The sequence below is a fragment of the Chaetura pelagica genome, unplaced genomic scaffold, assembly GCF_000747805.2.
Source record: "Chaetura pelagica isolate M959 unplaced genomic scaffold, ChaPel_1.0 scaffold307, whole genome shotgun sequence".
NCBI classification, from domain to species: domain Eukaryota; kingdom Metazoa; phylum Chordata; class Aves; order Apodiformes; family Apodidae; genus Chaetura; species Chaetura pelagica.
In genome coordinates this window covers 334,722-351,345 of record NW_009953940.1, presented here as the reverse complement: position 1 = coordinate 351,345, position 16,624 = coordinate 334,722, and the positions used below count along the sequence as shown (strand labels likewise).

At 43.7% G+C, this 16,624-nt stretch overlaps 1 protein-coding gene across 1 annotated transcript; it reads left to right on the top strand.

Moving 5' to 3' along the window:
• The first annotated feature begins 3,063 nt into the window (after positions 1 to 3,063).
• TNFAIP3 (tumor necrosis factor, alpha-induced protein 3) lies at positions 3,064 to 14,306 on the top strand. The gene is made up of 8 exons (XM_010001750.1): positions 3,064 to 3,361; positions 7,519 to 7,709; positions 7,936 to 8,083; positions 8,306 to 8,476; positions 9,247 to 9,427; positions 10,871 to 11,764; positions 13,137 to 13,326; positions 14,025 to 14,306. Exons 1-8 carry the CDS (start codon positions 3,064 to 3,066, stop codon positions 14,304 to 14,306), a joined length of 2,355 nt encoding a protein of 784 aa, XP_010000052.1.
• The last annotated feature ends 2,318 nt before the right edge of the window (positions 14,307 to 16,624 follow it).

Here is a 16,624-nt window from a genome sequence, read left to right as displayed (position 1 = left end):
GCTGGAAGTTGGGGATGAGCCGGTCCCCGGTTCCCTGTGGAGTCCGTGGCCGGGCAGGGAGGTTGTGGCTCCGGTGCCTGGCGCTGGGGCGGGCTGGGCTCGGCGGGACCCCGGGCTCCCCTCGGCACCGGACCCGGGGACACCGGGCGGCAGCGGGTTTGCTGGTTCGCTTTCAGCGCTTAATGCTGCCAGAAAACTTGTCTGCTTTGAGTTGTTCCTGCAAAGCTGGCAGGTGGGAATAGCGGCTGTGGCTTCCAGCTGGGACACACAGGCTTCCAGCAGAGCAGTAAGCGGGGGAACTCAGCTGTGTACACCGGTCCTGCCGTATCTAAAACACCTTCAGCCCTCATCTTCTGTCTTGGCAAAGAGTGATAATATGCTGAGTTCTGTACCAAGCACTCAGAGACCCTTGAGTGGAAATCCATGTGTGCTGAAGGTGTATTAAAGCAGGTTTATTTTTGTAATGTCAAAGGGTTTATTATTGTTGTCTTTCAGATAGAGGACAGAACATTAAAATAACTTGATGAAGCCACTAGCTGGTCTCAGAGCAGCATTCAGCTTTACCTAGCCCAGCATCCTCAGGTTTACATGTTCAGAAGGGATGCTGCCTCAGAGAGCTATTTAATCATTGTTCACAGTGGTGCTTTTCTGAGAATTCAGTCATTACATGTCAAAAGGTTAAAGTATAGCATACAGTAAAGCACAGTACAAACTAATTGTAGCTGAGCTTTCTATTCTTTAAATCTCTAGCTTAGGTGCCTATTGAGTTTTGTTTGGTTCACCACATTGTTCTTTAAAAGAAGGGTTGCTCAGCTTTTGCCTTGACAGATGTTTAAATGACCACAAATAGCACAGACAGTACTTTCCGTGTGTGGAGGGGAAAATATGCCTGTAGAATACAATGTTGAATAATACAGTTTCAGTGAAGTTGCTTCTGTAAACTCTGTACTTTTTGTTACTTAATGCTGGAAACAACCATTTCAAGGGTCCATGCCAGTAGTGCTTTATCATGTGATTAGTCTATTAAGTTTTAAAATTCCCATTGACTCAATGGCTCTACTTGCATTAGTAAGGAATTCAGTATTTTGGTCATCTTGGAGCAAAGTATAGCTGTGTTTTTTAACCAGATTGATAAGAGCTTGTTTATATTCCTTAAATCATCCATACATTTAAATCTAGGATTACATAAATAGCATGTGTAAAACTATATTGTTGGGGGGAGTGGATGAGAAAATGTGGTCTCTCCATTTTAAGTTGTATGTTGGTGAGGGAGTTAGAAGAATATGCCATCTTTATTAGCTAAAGGAGAGCTTTTCCACGTGTTGCAAGATGTGACAGCTCAGAGCCCTGTCCCTAAGGCTGTTAAAGGGACCAGAGGAAACACTGTGTGAATGACATTGCCTTGACTGAGAGGAAAGGACTTTGCAGCATCTTATGTCTCACCTGCCTCTATTTAGGGCTTGGCAGGACATCCACTGAGTCTCTGTCAGCTCATTCTTGAAGAGGTTATAGAGGGCAGCTCATGGCACCAGGAGTTAGAGGTCCCCTCTTCCCCTGGCAGGGTCCTTTCCTGCACTCTGGCTGGGAGGCTGGAGATGGACTTTACCAGTGGAGGTGCCCGAGGGAAGAGCAGAAAGCAGCTGGTTCCCTGCAGGGAAGGCAGTGTTTAAGTCCTTCTGTGCAAAAGAGGTCTTCTGCATCCACAGCCCCAGGAGTCCCTTCCCAGTCAGTCTGTCATGCTGCAGTCCCTTCTGGCCCTCCAGACTCCCACCTCCATGAGGAAACTTCCTAATAGTTGCATAAATCAGTTTTCAATTGCTGCTTGTCTCCCTGTACTTGGCATGGTATACATGGAGACCTTAAAATATACCTATTTGTCCCTAGATTCATAATCACAGTGGTGAGCTGACCTAGTGTGACCTAAGCATGTCAGGCATGTGTACCTTTATTTGCTTTCATAGAAATTTTGCCTTTTTGAAATGGAGTAGTGATGTACGTGGACAGCATGGAGAGTCTCTCCATGTAAAACTAGGTTGTTGGTGTTACTGTAATGCACAGGAGTTTTGAGGGCTGTGGTCCCTAGCTAGCCACAAAGTTAGTGTGCTCTGAAGAAGTATTTCAGAGTGTAGACAGTTTGAGGTTATGGGGGTTTTTTTGTTCTTCCTGCAGTAGCTCATGAGGGCAAAGATACTGAAGGAAGGGATGCAAGGTAGCAAACATTACATGTCCCACTGTGGAAAAATATTGGGGTTTTTGAGCCAAGTGGAAATGCTTTTTCAGCTATGTTGACTTACCACTGAGTAATAGCAGCACTGCAGTCTGCACCCCCACATGCAGCACAAGCACCTCTGGGCAGTATCTCTACCACTTACAAAATATAAGGAGCCTCCAGAAGAATAACATAAGTCTCTCCTTGAGTACTTGCTCTGCTACAATTCCTCATTTGCCATCTTCAGCCATTGTAAGTATGGGACAGATAACTAGCATGGCGTGTAATTCTTGGGGCTCTTTTTGTTCTGTACACAGCATCACTTCTCAGAATGTATGGTTTGTGGGAATCTGAAATGGTCATTATCTGTGTTTTTTGGCATGTCATCAAAACAAGAGCTTGAAACGTGCAGAAAGTTCATCAGGTTCATACGGGATTACATTATGCAATTATCAATTAGTCATGTTTCCAGGATAATTTTCCCTTCCCTTGATCTTGCCTTCTTTTATCCTTACTTTGATTTAAATGTTGTTGTTTTTTTTTTTGACTGATGATGTAATTTCCTTAGTTATGAATAAATTATCTTTAATATCTCGTAAATTATTAGAATAAGCTGGTCAGTTTCTATATCTGAGTAACACAGAGAGGCTAATAGATATGAGCTTCAAAAACCTTTATCTCCATAAGGCTCAGGGAACTGCATCCACTCACTGCTCATTTTAGGCAAGACTGCAGCCAGAATCCTGACCCTGAAAGTGCCTTCTCAGTCTTTGCAGAAGTGACAGCCCTGTGATGCAAGGGCACTAACATGCCAATAAATGGATCCTTTATCATTTCAGATGTATTCTAGAAAAATGGCTGGCCAACACATACTTCCTCAAGCTTTGTATCAGAGCAATATGCTGAAAGCCATGAAGATCAGAGAGAGGACACCTGAAGATCTGGTCAGGCCTCCCAGTGGAGTAATTCACCACTTCAGGACTATGCACAGATACACCATAGAAATGTTCAGAATGGGTCAGTTTTGTCCCCAATTTCGAGAAACACTTCAGAAGGCTCTGACTGACCAGGCCACCCAGACTTCACTGGAACGCCAGAGAAAGCTCAACTGGTGCATGGAAGTTCGGAGACTTGTCCCTTTGAAGACTAATGGTAAGTTATGAGCAGGTCTTTGCACTTGTGTTAGAATGGGTAATATGAATGTAGTACCTTTATTAATACCATCTGAGTTCACGTTGCTGAAACAGAAGCTCAGGGCTTTAAAAAAGTGATTCCTTTTAATCTTGGTTTTGTAAACCAAAATTCTTTCCACATGATGTACTCTCCTGAGGCTGCAGCAATCCCCTGCACACATGACAGCATTAGGGATAGCCTGAAAATTTCACAGATATTTTCATAATATCAGTAACCTGTGACACATCAGAGTAAAATACCAGGTGGAAGCCTTGACTTGTAACCCATCACCTTTCCACAAATCCCACCCTGTGATGTGTCTGCTGCCTTGTCGGAAGTGCCAAAAGCCCTTAATGCCAGGCAAGAGGAGATTTGGATGTTTTGAATGACAGAGATACATTCCCAAGTATATATAGCAGAAGTTAATACCCTACTACAAGCCCTGCTATTGTAGCTGGCAGGCAAGGTTCACTTGCTGATCCAGCTGTAACAGCAGTGCCCCTTGGAATATCTTGGGCATGGAGTCTTGCTGGTCTGGAGACATCATACTGTTCCCAGCTAAGCTCCCTCATACTCAGCTACCTTCTGGGATTTGCCAGCTCATGCCTTTCGTCTAGGCTCACCATAACTTGTGTGTGTGACTGACAGCCATCTTTGTGCAACACAAAGTGTGCAGTGCCCTTTTTTTTTGTTTTTCAAGAGTCAGTGCTGGTTTTAGGACGTGGCTTTTGGGTTACTTTGTGTGTATTGCATCAAGTGCTGTAAATGACAAAGTGCAGCAGTAGCTCAAATCTTTCCTTAATAGGGTACATGTATCCACAGTCTTGAGCAGGAAACTTTTGCACATGACTCTAAGAATTGCTGGGCATTTCACATTCAGTGAAGGAAAGATTTGGTAATGGCTATGACTTATGGTCACACAGCTACAAACTTGGACTCAGGATTCCCTACAGCACAGATTGCCCCAAACCACAAAGGCAGACAAGGACAGTGAGGACTCCAAGAACACAGAAGATACATTTTCTTTGCTCAAGGACCAGATGACTTGTTATAGAAATACTGGGTGTGGTGGACCTGCAGCTTCACTGAAGTCCTTATGTTGTGTCCTGTGGATACTTCTTTTCATATCTATTGCCCTTATCTTCATAGTCCACATTCTTCCTGTCGCAAATTCTACCATACTTCTCGGTCTGATTGCACATGGCTGTGTTGTGCAAAAGCCGTAAGAACAGAACCGCCATGTAGATGGCACTGCCATGACCTAGAAGAACCTGATCCCAGCGTGTCTCTCAGTAACTGACATAGGGGCACTAACCTTTTGGTAGGCTTTTGTACGTGTGTGGAATTCTCATGACTGTAATTAGGCTGTGCAGGGAGATCATGTGTGCTTGCACTTCCAGAAGGACTGGAGTTGCAACTCGGGCAGGCAACAGTTTGCAGGTACTCCCAAGTGCTGCAGCTTCAAAACTTCAACCCAGGAGATAAACTAACAGATCTACTAGAAAAATAGACAATGTGCATCATTTTTTGCCCAGGGCAAAGACCAACAGTTTTGGAATTCCACATCTCCTGTTAATACAAATCCTGCAGGGGCTAATGCTGCCTGGTCAGGTCTTTGTTGCTGACTGTATTCGGGAACTGTGACCTTTTGTGTTGTCTCATGACTGTTGGTCCGTGTTCCAAATGGGAACAATTGGTGGACTGGTGACTTGGATCCCATCTGTGAGCAGATGTACCAATGTGCAAGATGCTGAAATATTAGTGCAGGTTGAGGGAAGGCAAAGCAAGGGCTCAGGTTGTGGTTCCCCTGTGCCCCACATGGCCAATAAACTCAGCTTCAGTTCAGTGCTTTAGGGTCATTAAGTGTATGAGTGGAAGGAGTGGCTTTGGGAACCTGTGGTTTATGCAAAGTAGTTGAAATGAGAGGCCTTTGCAAGGGAGGGAAGGTAGACTGCACTGAAGGAGATGATCCCTGAAAGAAGGGACAGAAACCTCGAGAAAGTCTGTATTATCCCAGAAAGTAACACAATGAGTGTTTTTTCTCCCGTGTGGCTTGAATAATACTTAAAAAAGCATTTAGCTGCTGAACTCACAGATGTGGGAGGAATATACTGATTCTCTCAGTGATCAGTGGGCTTTCTTTGGAAAATTCGGGGTTTTTTTTCTAATGAAGGTTTTAACTGTTGAAAGCAGAGAAAGTGTTTCCTATAGGATCTTTCAATATTTTACCTAATATGTACAAGAGTTTGTGGAGTGGTGTTTTGTTATTGGTTTTGTTGTGTTTTTTTTTTTTGTAACATTTGGAATAATCTACTGAAAAATACACTATAAAATAATACATGATTACCTGGTTCCCACTTGTATTCTACTGTATCTCACAATACTGTTGGAAATAAATTTTTTTTTTAAAAAAAAAAAAAAAAAAGGTGTTTAAAATTCCAGCACCTATTGGCTGTAGAGATTTCAATTGTATAATGAATTGGCATTAATTCCAGCTCCCTCAGCCACACCCCCTGGGAAAGTCCGAGGGCTGCTTCACTGAGCAGCCCTGCACGCAGCAGAACAAAAAGTACAACTGTTGCTCAATTGCCAGTCAAACGGCGCGGGGGAATTCCAAGTGCTGTGTAAGGAATTTTGGGCAGCGCTTCTCAATCAAGAACTGAAAGTGAGCTCTCAGAGAGAGAGAAAAAAAATTTAAAAAAAAATCTTATCTTTGCTCTAGATTTTGCGAAGGGAAAATTTTAATGGGATTAATATGTCATCTTTCTTGGTTAGAAGGAAACCCAGTCAGTTTTTCTGTTTTATGTGTTGTTCCTTGATTTTTGAGCTCGTGAGCAGCCTGCAGGCTTGAAATAAGCTTTACAAGACAGCTCTCAGAGACCAGAGGGCACTTGCAGGAACCTGATATACACAGAGTCCATAACCAGTTGTGAAGTATTATGTAGATAACAAGTTATGTCTTTTTCAGGATCTGGGGTCTGTTGTATTTTTTTCTCTGCATTTTCATAGCAAAAAGTGGTTGAAGTGTTCACAAATGGTACACTTGAGCTCACAATGCATGTAGCAAGCTGGGTTGAAGTCTTTTGTGGAGGTTCTTTGGGTGTTGTTTTTTTCCCATAACCCGTGGTTGATGTCCTCTGTTCCAAGAAAATTGCTGTGGTTTCTTAGCATTTGGTGAATCTGTTTACTACTGTAGTAAACACCAGACCTAATTTTGAATCTTAGGATACGACAGTGATGATTCTTTACATCCTCTTTTGAAGAAGTTGGCTACAGATAGAATTTGAAACTCAGACAAAATATAGTTTGTCACACCTTTTAATTAAGTTAGTTAACTCCTCTGATTCTTAGTTTCTTCCCCTCTGAAATTGTGGATCATCTCTTTCCTACCTGTAAAGAGGACTTTTTCAATGTAAGAAGTGTGTCTAAATGAAAATAAAATAATTATGTTTTTCATTTATTTAGTTTTAATTTTGTATTTTAGAGAAACAACCCTCTGAATAAAATACCCAACATACTATCAGTTCTGAAAGGAAGGCACAAGGTGTGCCTACATTTGCTTTGCATGAATCAGCTGCTCTTCCCTCTCTGTCTCTTTTTTTTAATTACAACTCCTCCATCAAGCACAGCTGAGTGCTAGGCCTTGCCATGCAGTGCTCATCAGAGGTTATGAGGCTTGGTGTTACTATAGTGTTTTCGTACTTGTTTCCATTATCTCTAACCTGTGCCATCAGGTGTTCTTCTATAAACGCTGATAAAGGAGATTTACACATTCTTCTGTAATTTTAAATTGAATTTCTCATGTTTAAAAGATGTTTCAACTACTTAGGATTTGCAGTGGAAACCAACATTTAGTTAATTATATCAATCAAAGTTAAGTAAGATAGGTGAGGGACAGGCTTCCCACTGTTGCTGAAGGACAGCTTCACACCCACTGCTGAGGGCACAAAGCCAGTAGAGTGGGGACTTTCTCCTTTCTTCCTCTGAGAGAAGAGCTGATAGCTGTGATCTTCTTAAAACCCTTCTGCCTAAGGCTTAGAGAGGAGTGCAGAGGGAATACGCATATGGGCAGCTTAGTTCTACATCCATTATTTAAGTGGCCATTTAAAAATAATGTACTCTTTCTGTCTTTGCAGGCGATGGCAATTGCCTCATGCATGCTGCATCACAGTACATGTGGGGTATTGAGGATATTGACCTTGTCTTAAGAAGAACGTTGTTTAGTGCACTCAGGGAGAATGACACACGGAACTTCAAGCTCCGCTGGCAGCGAGAGGCTGTTAAATCCCAGGAGTTTGTAGAAACAGGACTCCACTATGACACTCGGGTAAGGTGGCCTGAGGGATTGGTGCTGTTTTCTGGGTACTCAACAGCCTTGCCTTCCTGGTTTTGTTTGCTTTTTGGCTTCATGGACTCCGCTGCTAGTGGAGAGTAAAAATAGTCTTCCTTGGGAGGAAATGGGAAAATGTGATTATTTTGAACACTGCTGTGCTGCACTTGGTTCCTGACCTTCATGTCTTGGAATCATTGCTGATGAATGTTTCTTTCCTCAGAACTGGGAGGAGGAGTGGGAGTATCTCATTGAAATGACCTCCCCAGAAACATCTGGGGCTAGAAACAGGCTTCCATATAATGCACTGGAAGAAATCCACATCTTCATCCTTGCTAACATCCTCAGAAGGCCAGTCATTGTCCTTGCAGGTGAGTTTCTCAGACAGTCATCTCACATTACAGACCCTCTTACTCTGTGCTGCATTACTAATCTTCCTTTGCTCATTGTTGTTTTCTGGTAGATGTGTTTCAGAACTGGGGAGTTTTCAGCAATTGTTCTAAAACACTCAGAGTACCTTTTGTCTTGCCTGTAGCACGTACTTCTTTGTGTTTATTGATTGTTTGGGTTTTTATTTTTACTTCCTTATGCAGACAAAGTGGTGAGAAGTTTAGAGTCAGGCTCCAGTTTTGCTCCTCTGAATGTTGGTGGTATTTACTTGCCTCTCCTTTGGCCAGCTGAAGAATGCTACAGATACCCAATTGTACTTGGCTACGACAACATGCATTTTACACCACTAGTGACTCTGAAGGACAGCGGGCCAGGTATTTTTCAAGTACCTTGTTTGGTATTTAAGTAGCTTCTTCAATATCATCCTACTGATAAAGGATTTAAAATATAATCTCGTTTAGATTTGCATGTCAAAACTTAAAATAAGTGTAAATTATTCCTTTGGAATACATTCTTAAAATGGGATCAGAAACAGCTTTGTCTGTAAATTGAAGTAGAAACTGAAGGTTGTGTCCAAAATGCTGGTTGAAAGTGGAGCATAACTCACATGCTTGCAGGCTGGGATCAGGCAAAGGGTGGCCTCTGCTTCATTGTGTTCTGGCTTCTTTTCCTCACCCCCTGCTAAGAGAAGGAGCTTTGAAGGACATGGTCTCTCAGCAGTGTACCACTTCCTGGCAGGGATAATGAGATATGTGCTTTGCTGTTTTGAATGCATCTTTTCTGAATGGATAGCAGTTCTCTAGGTTCAGGTTAGGGCATCATCCCATGGAAAGGTATAATAAACTGAGATCTACAATACTTCCCACACTGAGAAGAAAATTGCTGTGGAGACATTAAAGCTCCCATGGGGTGGAGCTAGGTTTGTGGTACAGACATGTCTTCATCCTTTCCCAGTACCACTGTTTAGAAACTTACTGTTCTTGCCAGCCATTCTCCTCTCCGAAATTTAGGAGCAGTGGTGACATCTCCGTGTGTTGCATCTTGTGGTTATTTCTGCCTAGTAAAAACAAACAAACAAACAAATAAATATATTTATAATATGTGTATATATGTATATATGCTAATCCATCTTGTTTCTTGACAGAAATCCGGGCTGTCCCTCTGGTCACCAGTGAGCGAGGCAGATTTGAGGATCTGAGTGTGCACTTTCTGACAGACTCAGAAGAAAGGGAAAAAGAGCAGCTGCTAAAGGACTACTTGATAGTGATTGAAATTCCAGTGCAAGGCTGGGATCATGGTACAACTCATCTAATTAATGCTGCAAAGTGAGTGTCATTCCTGTTTTCCCAAAGTTATCTTGTATACAGAGGTGGGAGAAACTTGGCAACCCAGCGTGTTCCTTTGGTCTTTTCTTCTTTCCAGGGTAGCACACGTGTTTACCCTCTGAAATATAAAATATTTGTATTCCTGTTGACGTGCTTTGAGGTGGTGTGAGCTCAGACTAGTCTCAAATATAAAGGCTAAAATGTCTTCAGACTTAGCAGACTGAAACTAATATTCTAGAGGAGTAAACCTTGTTTCACTGACTAAGTGAGATTTACACAGGAGGGTGGCTGAAAAGTAGTTAAACCCAGAACTAGTTAGACTGAACATTTGGGCTTTATGTAAGGGCATAGAAGGTGCATAAGCATAAAAGATGGCTGGTGTAATTTTGGCTGCCCTAGGGAAAGTGCTCAACAGTGTGTCCTTAGAGCAGATGCCTTGGCACCCTGGGCTGTTGCAGTGTGGCATCGGCAGGAGGATGTGGCTGGAGGAGGAACCAGCACCTGTGCTCATCCCCCTGATGGTTGAGTGTCAGTAACACACAGGGGGCAGCTGTAGGCACCCATTGGGTCCTGAAGTTTAGGGAACACTGGCAGCAGTGTCTGCCCAGCCCCTTCATGAGTGTGAGAAGGAAGCTACTCCCTGTATCCACTGTCTTTGCTTCTGTTACTGCACACGGATTGGTGGTTCAGGAGCCTTGAAAAGTGAAGTCCTCCAACCCAAAGGATATATGCATACACAAAGACTAGCAATCCAGCTTCCCTGGTCCTTCTGCACAGATGTGTTCTTGTGTGTTACCAGTAATGCTAACTCCTCATTCTGCAGCATGGTGAAGCTCCATTGTGGGGCTTTCCCTGTGGTCAGGGGCAGAGTAGGGATGGTGTGAGGGATGCTAGCGTTACACACACTGCAGTGAAGCCCTGTAGTTTGCCTGAAGAATTCTGCTGGTAGATACAGACCCATAAGGGAAAAACCAGGAGCAGATTTCATCATAAACTGTTACCAGGAAATGCTGAGCCCACTGTGGGAAAGGCTTGTGTGGGCAGGTGAAGAGAGGGGTCTTCCACTCAGCTGAGCACTGGTCTTCAGAAGAACTTAGGGCTGGGGGGATCTTTCTTTTAGCTTCTGAGAAATTATCCATATTCTTCCTGTAAACAGCTCTCAGACAGAAAACCCTCACCTAGAAAATCCTTTTAAGAATACTTCTGTTTAGCTTTGTGTCAGACCATTTTAGATGTGAAAGTCTCCGTTTGACATCACTGAACACCTGCTTTTGAAATTATTTCCATTTACAGCCACAGTTTAACATCCAGGATCTTCTAGCTGAGTAATATGGATGTGCATTAATTCTACATTTCCTCCCCACAGTATTGTATTTGCCTCCACCCCCACCATCTGCCCTTTTCAACCACTGATGCAATCTTCTTTTTTTTTTTGACTGCCAGGTTAGATGAAGGCAACCTACCCAAAGAAATAAACCTTGTGGAAGATTACTTTCAACTGGTACAGCACGAGTACAAGAAGTGGCAGGAGAACGCTGAACCTGCCAGGAGAGACACCTGCTCCAGGAACAAACAGGAACTGCCTATTTCCCAGCTCTCCCTCCTACAGGTGAAATGTGAAACACCAAACTGTCCTTTCTACATGTCTGTGAATACCCAGCCCTACTGCCATGAGTGCTTTGAGCGGAGGTCCCAGGGAAGCAAAGGAAGAAAGCAGACCTCCAAAGCAGCACCTGAGAAATTGAAAGCAGCTGGGTCGGGCTCCTCTCCTGGAGATGTTTGTGAACCTGGAGAGCCCATTACAGGGCCTCGCTCTGCACCTCCAACTGCTCCGAGCCTCTTCCTGTACAGCGAAACCACGGCCATGAAGTGCAGGACACCAGACTGCCCCTTTACATTGAACGTGCAACACAATGGACTTTGTGAACGCTGCTACAACTCCAGACAGGTCAGTCCTTGCGACAACCTGGATGACCAGAGACGTTTAGACTATGCCACATGCAAGGTGTGTCGTCAGAAAGCCAACAGGACTTTCAACGGCACATGCAGCACGTGCTTCAAAAGGACTACAGAACACACCTCAAATGGCAGCCCTGCTTTCCTGCCCACATGCCATCAGAGATCAACACCTGACCCGTCCCAGATCCCACAGATTGTCCAAAACTCCTGCCTTCAAGCTCCCAACAACCATGGTGAGGAGCCCCTGCCACTGGTGCTGCCTCCTGAGAAGAGGGGAGGTAACCTCTGCAGGAAACCGGGCTGCAAGTTTTTTGGAACATCACAGAATGAGGGCTTTTGTACGCTGTGTTTCTTTGAGTACAGGGAAAACTATGGTAAGTGGAGATGGCGTGAGCTTTGGCACTCTTTGGCTGCAGATCAGCCTCCTCAAGCTTTGAAACTCTGTGTGTACTGGGTGCTAAAAGGGCAGGGGGGGCAAGAACAGTGTGGAGTAGAAACAGCAGTCTCAAGAAGAAGGGGCTTTTTTGGCCAATTATCCCGTAAAGGGGCACCCAGTAACAACGGAAGATCTGTGAAATCTCTTATAAAACTTCTCATCGGCTTTCATGGAAGCAAAACTAGCTCAAGAGGGGTGGGTTTTGATCCCTCCTCACCATCTAGAATAGTCATGGTTTGGTATGAATTTTCTTCGCAGATAGACAAGTTGTAGGAGTCAAAGAAGGAGACACTATTGTATTTATGCTAGTGAAAACTAGTTATGTTAGCAAGGCTTTTGAAAGCTTGGGATGAATTTGGAGATCCACATCCATTCTGAATGTAACAGGTATAACACTTTAGAGTAACTACTGAATTTGTGTTGATAAGCAGAGCAAATAGAAGTTGACTGTAGATAATGAACTTTTATTTTGGAGTAATTTAGGAGTGTATTATTATAACTTGAAGTATTTTTTTGATAGTATCCAGTACATGCATGTACGTTTGTGCATATGTGTTTAAAGGCAGGCTTTCAAAAAGGTAGTAGTGTGTGAATAAATGACAGCATGCAATCTTTATTTTTCATGCAGCTGCTCTCTTACACAGGCAAAGAGTCCTTGGGTAAACAGGGTGAAAGGTACTTTTGCTTATCTTTTAAGCATTTTTATTACTGACAAGTGTGCCAATGCTGCACTCTCCACATACTTTCAAATTAGGCAACTTCTGTGCCAGCTTGCAATAGCTTATTTTCCAGCGTTGTCGACAATAAAACTTTTTTCCTTCTGATTGTGGAATATATAAGACTTGAGTCTCATGAAGCAAAGCATAAGACATTTTTTCCCATTATGCTCTCTGGCACTTCCATTGCTTGATGTGCCCAAAATGGGGGAGGCCTAAAGGGAATTGTTGGGGTAGATCACAGAAGACACACTGAAACCAAAGGTGAAATTCCTTCTGTCTTCAGCAGGATCTAGTTTTCTGATGGAGGGTAAATTTGTCTCAAATCAGCTGTTTCAACAGCTTCTGATATGAAAGTCAGGCTGTACTATCTCACTTATGTAACATGGGGCAAAGCGCATCAACTGGGCGGCTTCAGGTTTGCCTAAAACCCACGTTTGAGACCAGCAGAGTTTTTAAAACTCTTTTTGTCTTTTTCTTTTTTAAACTGGGGAGCTCTTCGTAGTTCCTTTGGGTCATTCGATCTGCCAGGCACATTCAAACTCCTCCTGTGCTTACTCTGCATTACAGACAGTCCTTTGCTACGCCAACAGAGGAGATCCCAGAGGAAGTCCTCGGCAGCGGGTCAGCCGGGGACCTCCGCTGCCGCCTTCCGTAATACCGTGTCCTGCCAGCGGCGCGACTGCGGCACCCTGGGCAGCACCATGCTGGAAGGATACTGCCAGAACTGCTTCATTAAAGCCCAGAACCAGCGATTTGAGGAAGCCAGGAGGACGGAAGAACAGCTGGTGAGACAGCCAGAAGTAAGTGTGAACTTCTCAAAATCTTCCTTTTGTTTAGCCCTGCATGTTTTTCTCTTGTGTGAGCAACTCAGGATGCACATACTAGAAAAAAAAATCTTCAAATGACTGCATCCTAAGTATCATGGAAAGAAATGTAGAGGATCTTAGGATTTTTTTTTTTCCTGCTACAGCTGAGCAGCATTCCTAAAAGTTGTTCTCTGTTTAGGGTTATCACACCTGTGTTCAACTTCACCTCAGCTGGGATTTTGCCAGCAATTTCAGTGGAAGCAATTGAGCCAGGAGTTGGCTTGTTTGCTGATCAGGGAGATTTTCATTCTTGCCCTTAGAGCTATGCAAACTGCACCAAGTTGTAGTCGGTTTCATTTTGCCTTTTTCATTGAGTCCATTACATATTTTCTTTGTTCCAGATTGTTGTTTTTTTAATTTGGTTTGTTTTGACCCTTCTGGAATTGAGTTACCAAAGAAAAAAAAAACCCCACATATTTTTTTCTAAGAAATTACAGGATTTATTTCTTTCTTTCAATACGAACTAGGCTAGAACTATTGTTCTTTTCAGAAGCAGCATGTGTCTGCAACAGCCCCCAGTGGTTGCCTATAGAAGCCATTAGCAGAGTTGAAAGTAAATGAAAAGCTTCTTGTGCTGCCAGCACAGCAACTGACAGTGTGTTTAAATGTTTTTCAAGAGAATGGGACAGCACAGAGATCTGCAACGAGCAGCCATGAGTAGCCAGAAGAGACAGTGTGCTGTGGCTTCCTGTAGAAACAACCTGGCTGGCAGAAGCAACGACCTGTGCCCTGAGTGCCAGCGCTTGGTTCAGCTCCCGCCGTCGGGGAGCGCCCGGGACCCGGCTGCAGAGGAGCCCCTGAAGCAGCGCTGCCGAGCCCCTGCTTGCGACCACTATGGAAATGCCAAGTGCCATGGCTACTGCAACGAATGCTACCAGTTCAAACAGATCTATGGCTAGAAGAGGCGAGGAGTTGGTAAAGGAACAAGAGAGCCATGCCAGCTACTTCCTTCACTGAAACGGTGCTATGTCCAAAACACTTAACAGTCCTGGGAGCGGGAGGGCGAGGGGAAATATAAGATGTCTGCTCATGTTCGTGTTTATTCCCAAGAATGGGAATAAATGTCTACTTCCTCTAAACACTGCATACAAGACTGCTGAGAAGGGCAGGCGGCCTCCAGCACAGACCTGTTGTTCATGACTAAGCTCCTATAGTGCTGTATTTAATTCTTGGACTTCCCAGGAGGAAGTGTGAAGCATTTGAATCCAAAGAACTTCCCAGTTCTTCCTCAATACCTGCCCTCCCCCAGGGTGAGAAGCTGCAGCTACTGTAAGAGGTGCAGGAGCTCTTTGTGTTCATGTACTTCATCAGAGGCAAGTCTTTCCTGAGAGGAATCCCGCTGGGACAGGCTGATGCAGCTTGCAGCTGATGTCTGAAGGAACTCATTCTGGGATGCCTGCATCCTTGCTGATGTTCATAGAGAGCTCGTCAAGGCAGGAGCTCCCACAGGCATTGTTAATGGCAAGTGGTTCTGTGTTTGCAGATTCCACAGCCAGAAACGACGAGCTGTGATCCTTTAACATGCTTAACCTAAACAGCATTTAGGTTATTTCCCAAATCCCAAGACAGCTGGAAAGACAGGTGATTACAGAAACAACTTTAATGGACATACGCATGTGATGGGAAAAGTGAATCTCACTGTCCCCAATCATATGGAAGGAATTACCTCCAACAGACCACCCAAAAAAACCCCAAAGGCCTTTGTCTTTGGCTTCAGTTCTGAAATCAGAGCAACTCTCTTGCATTGTAACTGCCAGGAATATGAGTGCTGCTGTTCAACCTCTCTCCCCATTTCTGTCACACTTCTTTCTTATCCTAAATGTGATTCTGTTACTGTGCTAATAGCTTGGAGCTCAGTAACAGAGTGCTTTGGGGTTGAGATTTTACTCCTAGAGTTCATGTATCCACTTCTCAATTTGGAATACTTTCTTTAGTGACTTTGCCTTTACCACTGTGCCTGGTACCTCCTTCTCTTCTTTCACATCTCTTAAGTTTCCAGCATCTGTTTTGCTGCTATGATTTTGGAGGAGATACCTCTTCTAAGTTGCTTCACAAGTTTAGAATCTTTCTAGTTATTAAAAACCAGGTTTTAAAGAGAAAAAAACCAAACCTAAATAACTCATTACTCGTTTCTGTTAAATTTTATATATTTTGTGAACTTTAATGTGAACGTATGTTTTATTAAAATATTTATATTATTTGAGACAATGCAACTTGAAATTTGCACAGCTAGGGGTTTTTTTACATATATTTACTCGTGTTGAAAGTTATGAACTTAAATGTATAACTGAAAAACATTATCTGATATAAAGAAATAAATTATTGAAGGATCGAATTTGCTATTTTATATTTGTGAGAAAGAGCACAGTTGATCATGGGGCACCCCCTAAAGAAAACATTTTTGTTTAGAACCACCATTCAGCATGTTACCTAGTGCTCCCTTGTTCAGATGATGTAGCTAAGCAAACTGAGGAGGTGATAACTTGCTCTAAGTCTCTGCATACTCCCACCTTACATCATTGTCCTTTCAGGAAGAGCTCTTGGTACTGTGGGAGACCCATGCAGTCAGTGTGCATAAGGAGTTGGCTCCTGTGGGTGCAGAGTATCTTCAGTTCCCAGAACTACTGGTGTGGGAAAACAAGGATGGTCAGGACTAGGCTGCAAGAGAAGCTAAGCTTAGAGTAACTTGACTTGGCTTTCTTCATTTATCCAACAGCTATGCCAGGGATTCTCAACTGATGTGAAGAAACATGCTTGAGTTGCAACATACCTTGGGAGGCAATGATGATCCCCACCTCTGCCCAGCCAGAGGCACAGGCCACCTGACCACCTCCCTTCACCAGGGGCAGCAGGGAAGCCCCTGTTAACTTCTGGCCTTGGCATCTGGGTTGCTTGATAGCTCCTGAAAAGCAAGCTGCCAAGTGCTACTTGAAAAAGTACTTGAAAGTGGTGTTTTCTTCTCATCCCAAGCTCTGCCTAACCCAGCAGCACTGCCAGGGGATTTCTGCACCATAGTACTCCCCCAGTGTGGCACCAGACACGTGGGTGTTTCAGACCTCTGCCCAGACAGGCAGTACTGAAAACTACCATGGCTTCTTGGTGCTGCTCATGACCTGAAGGAAAAAAATGAGGCTGCAGATGCTGTCAGGAAAGAGGACCCTTTGCCAAGAGGCTGACCTCTCCACAGCAGCTGCCCTCTGTCTTGGTTAACTCTTTA

Coding starts and splice junctions, on each gene's coding strand:
- TNFAIP3 (XM_010001750.1), top strand. CDS start 3,064: ATGGCTGGCCAACACATACTTCCTCAAGCTTTGTATCAGAGCAATATG. Junction 7,710..7,935: donor GACTCCACTATGACACTCGG/GTAAGGTGGCCT, acceptor TTCTTTCCTCAG/AACTGGGAGGAGGAGTGGGA. Junction 11,765..13,136: donor TACAGGGAAAACTATGGTAA/GTGGAGATGGCG, acceptor CCAACAGAGGAG/ATCCCAGAGGAAGTCCTCGG.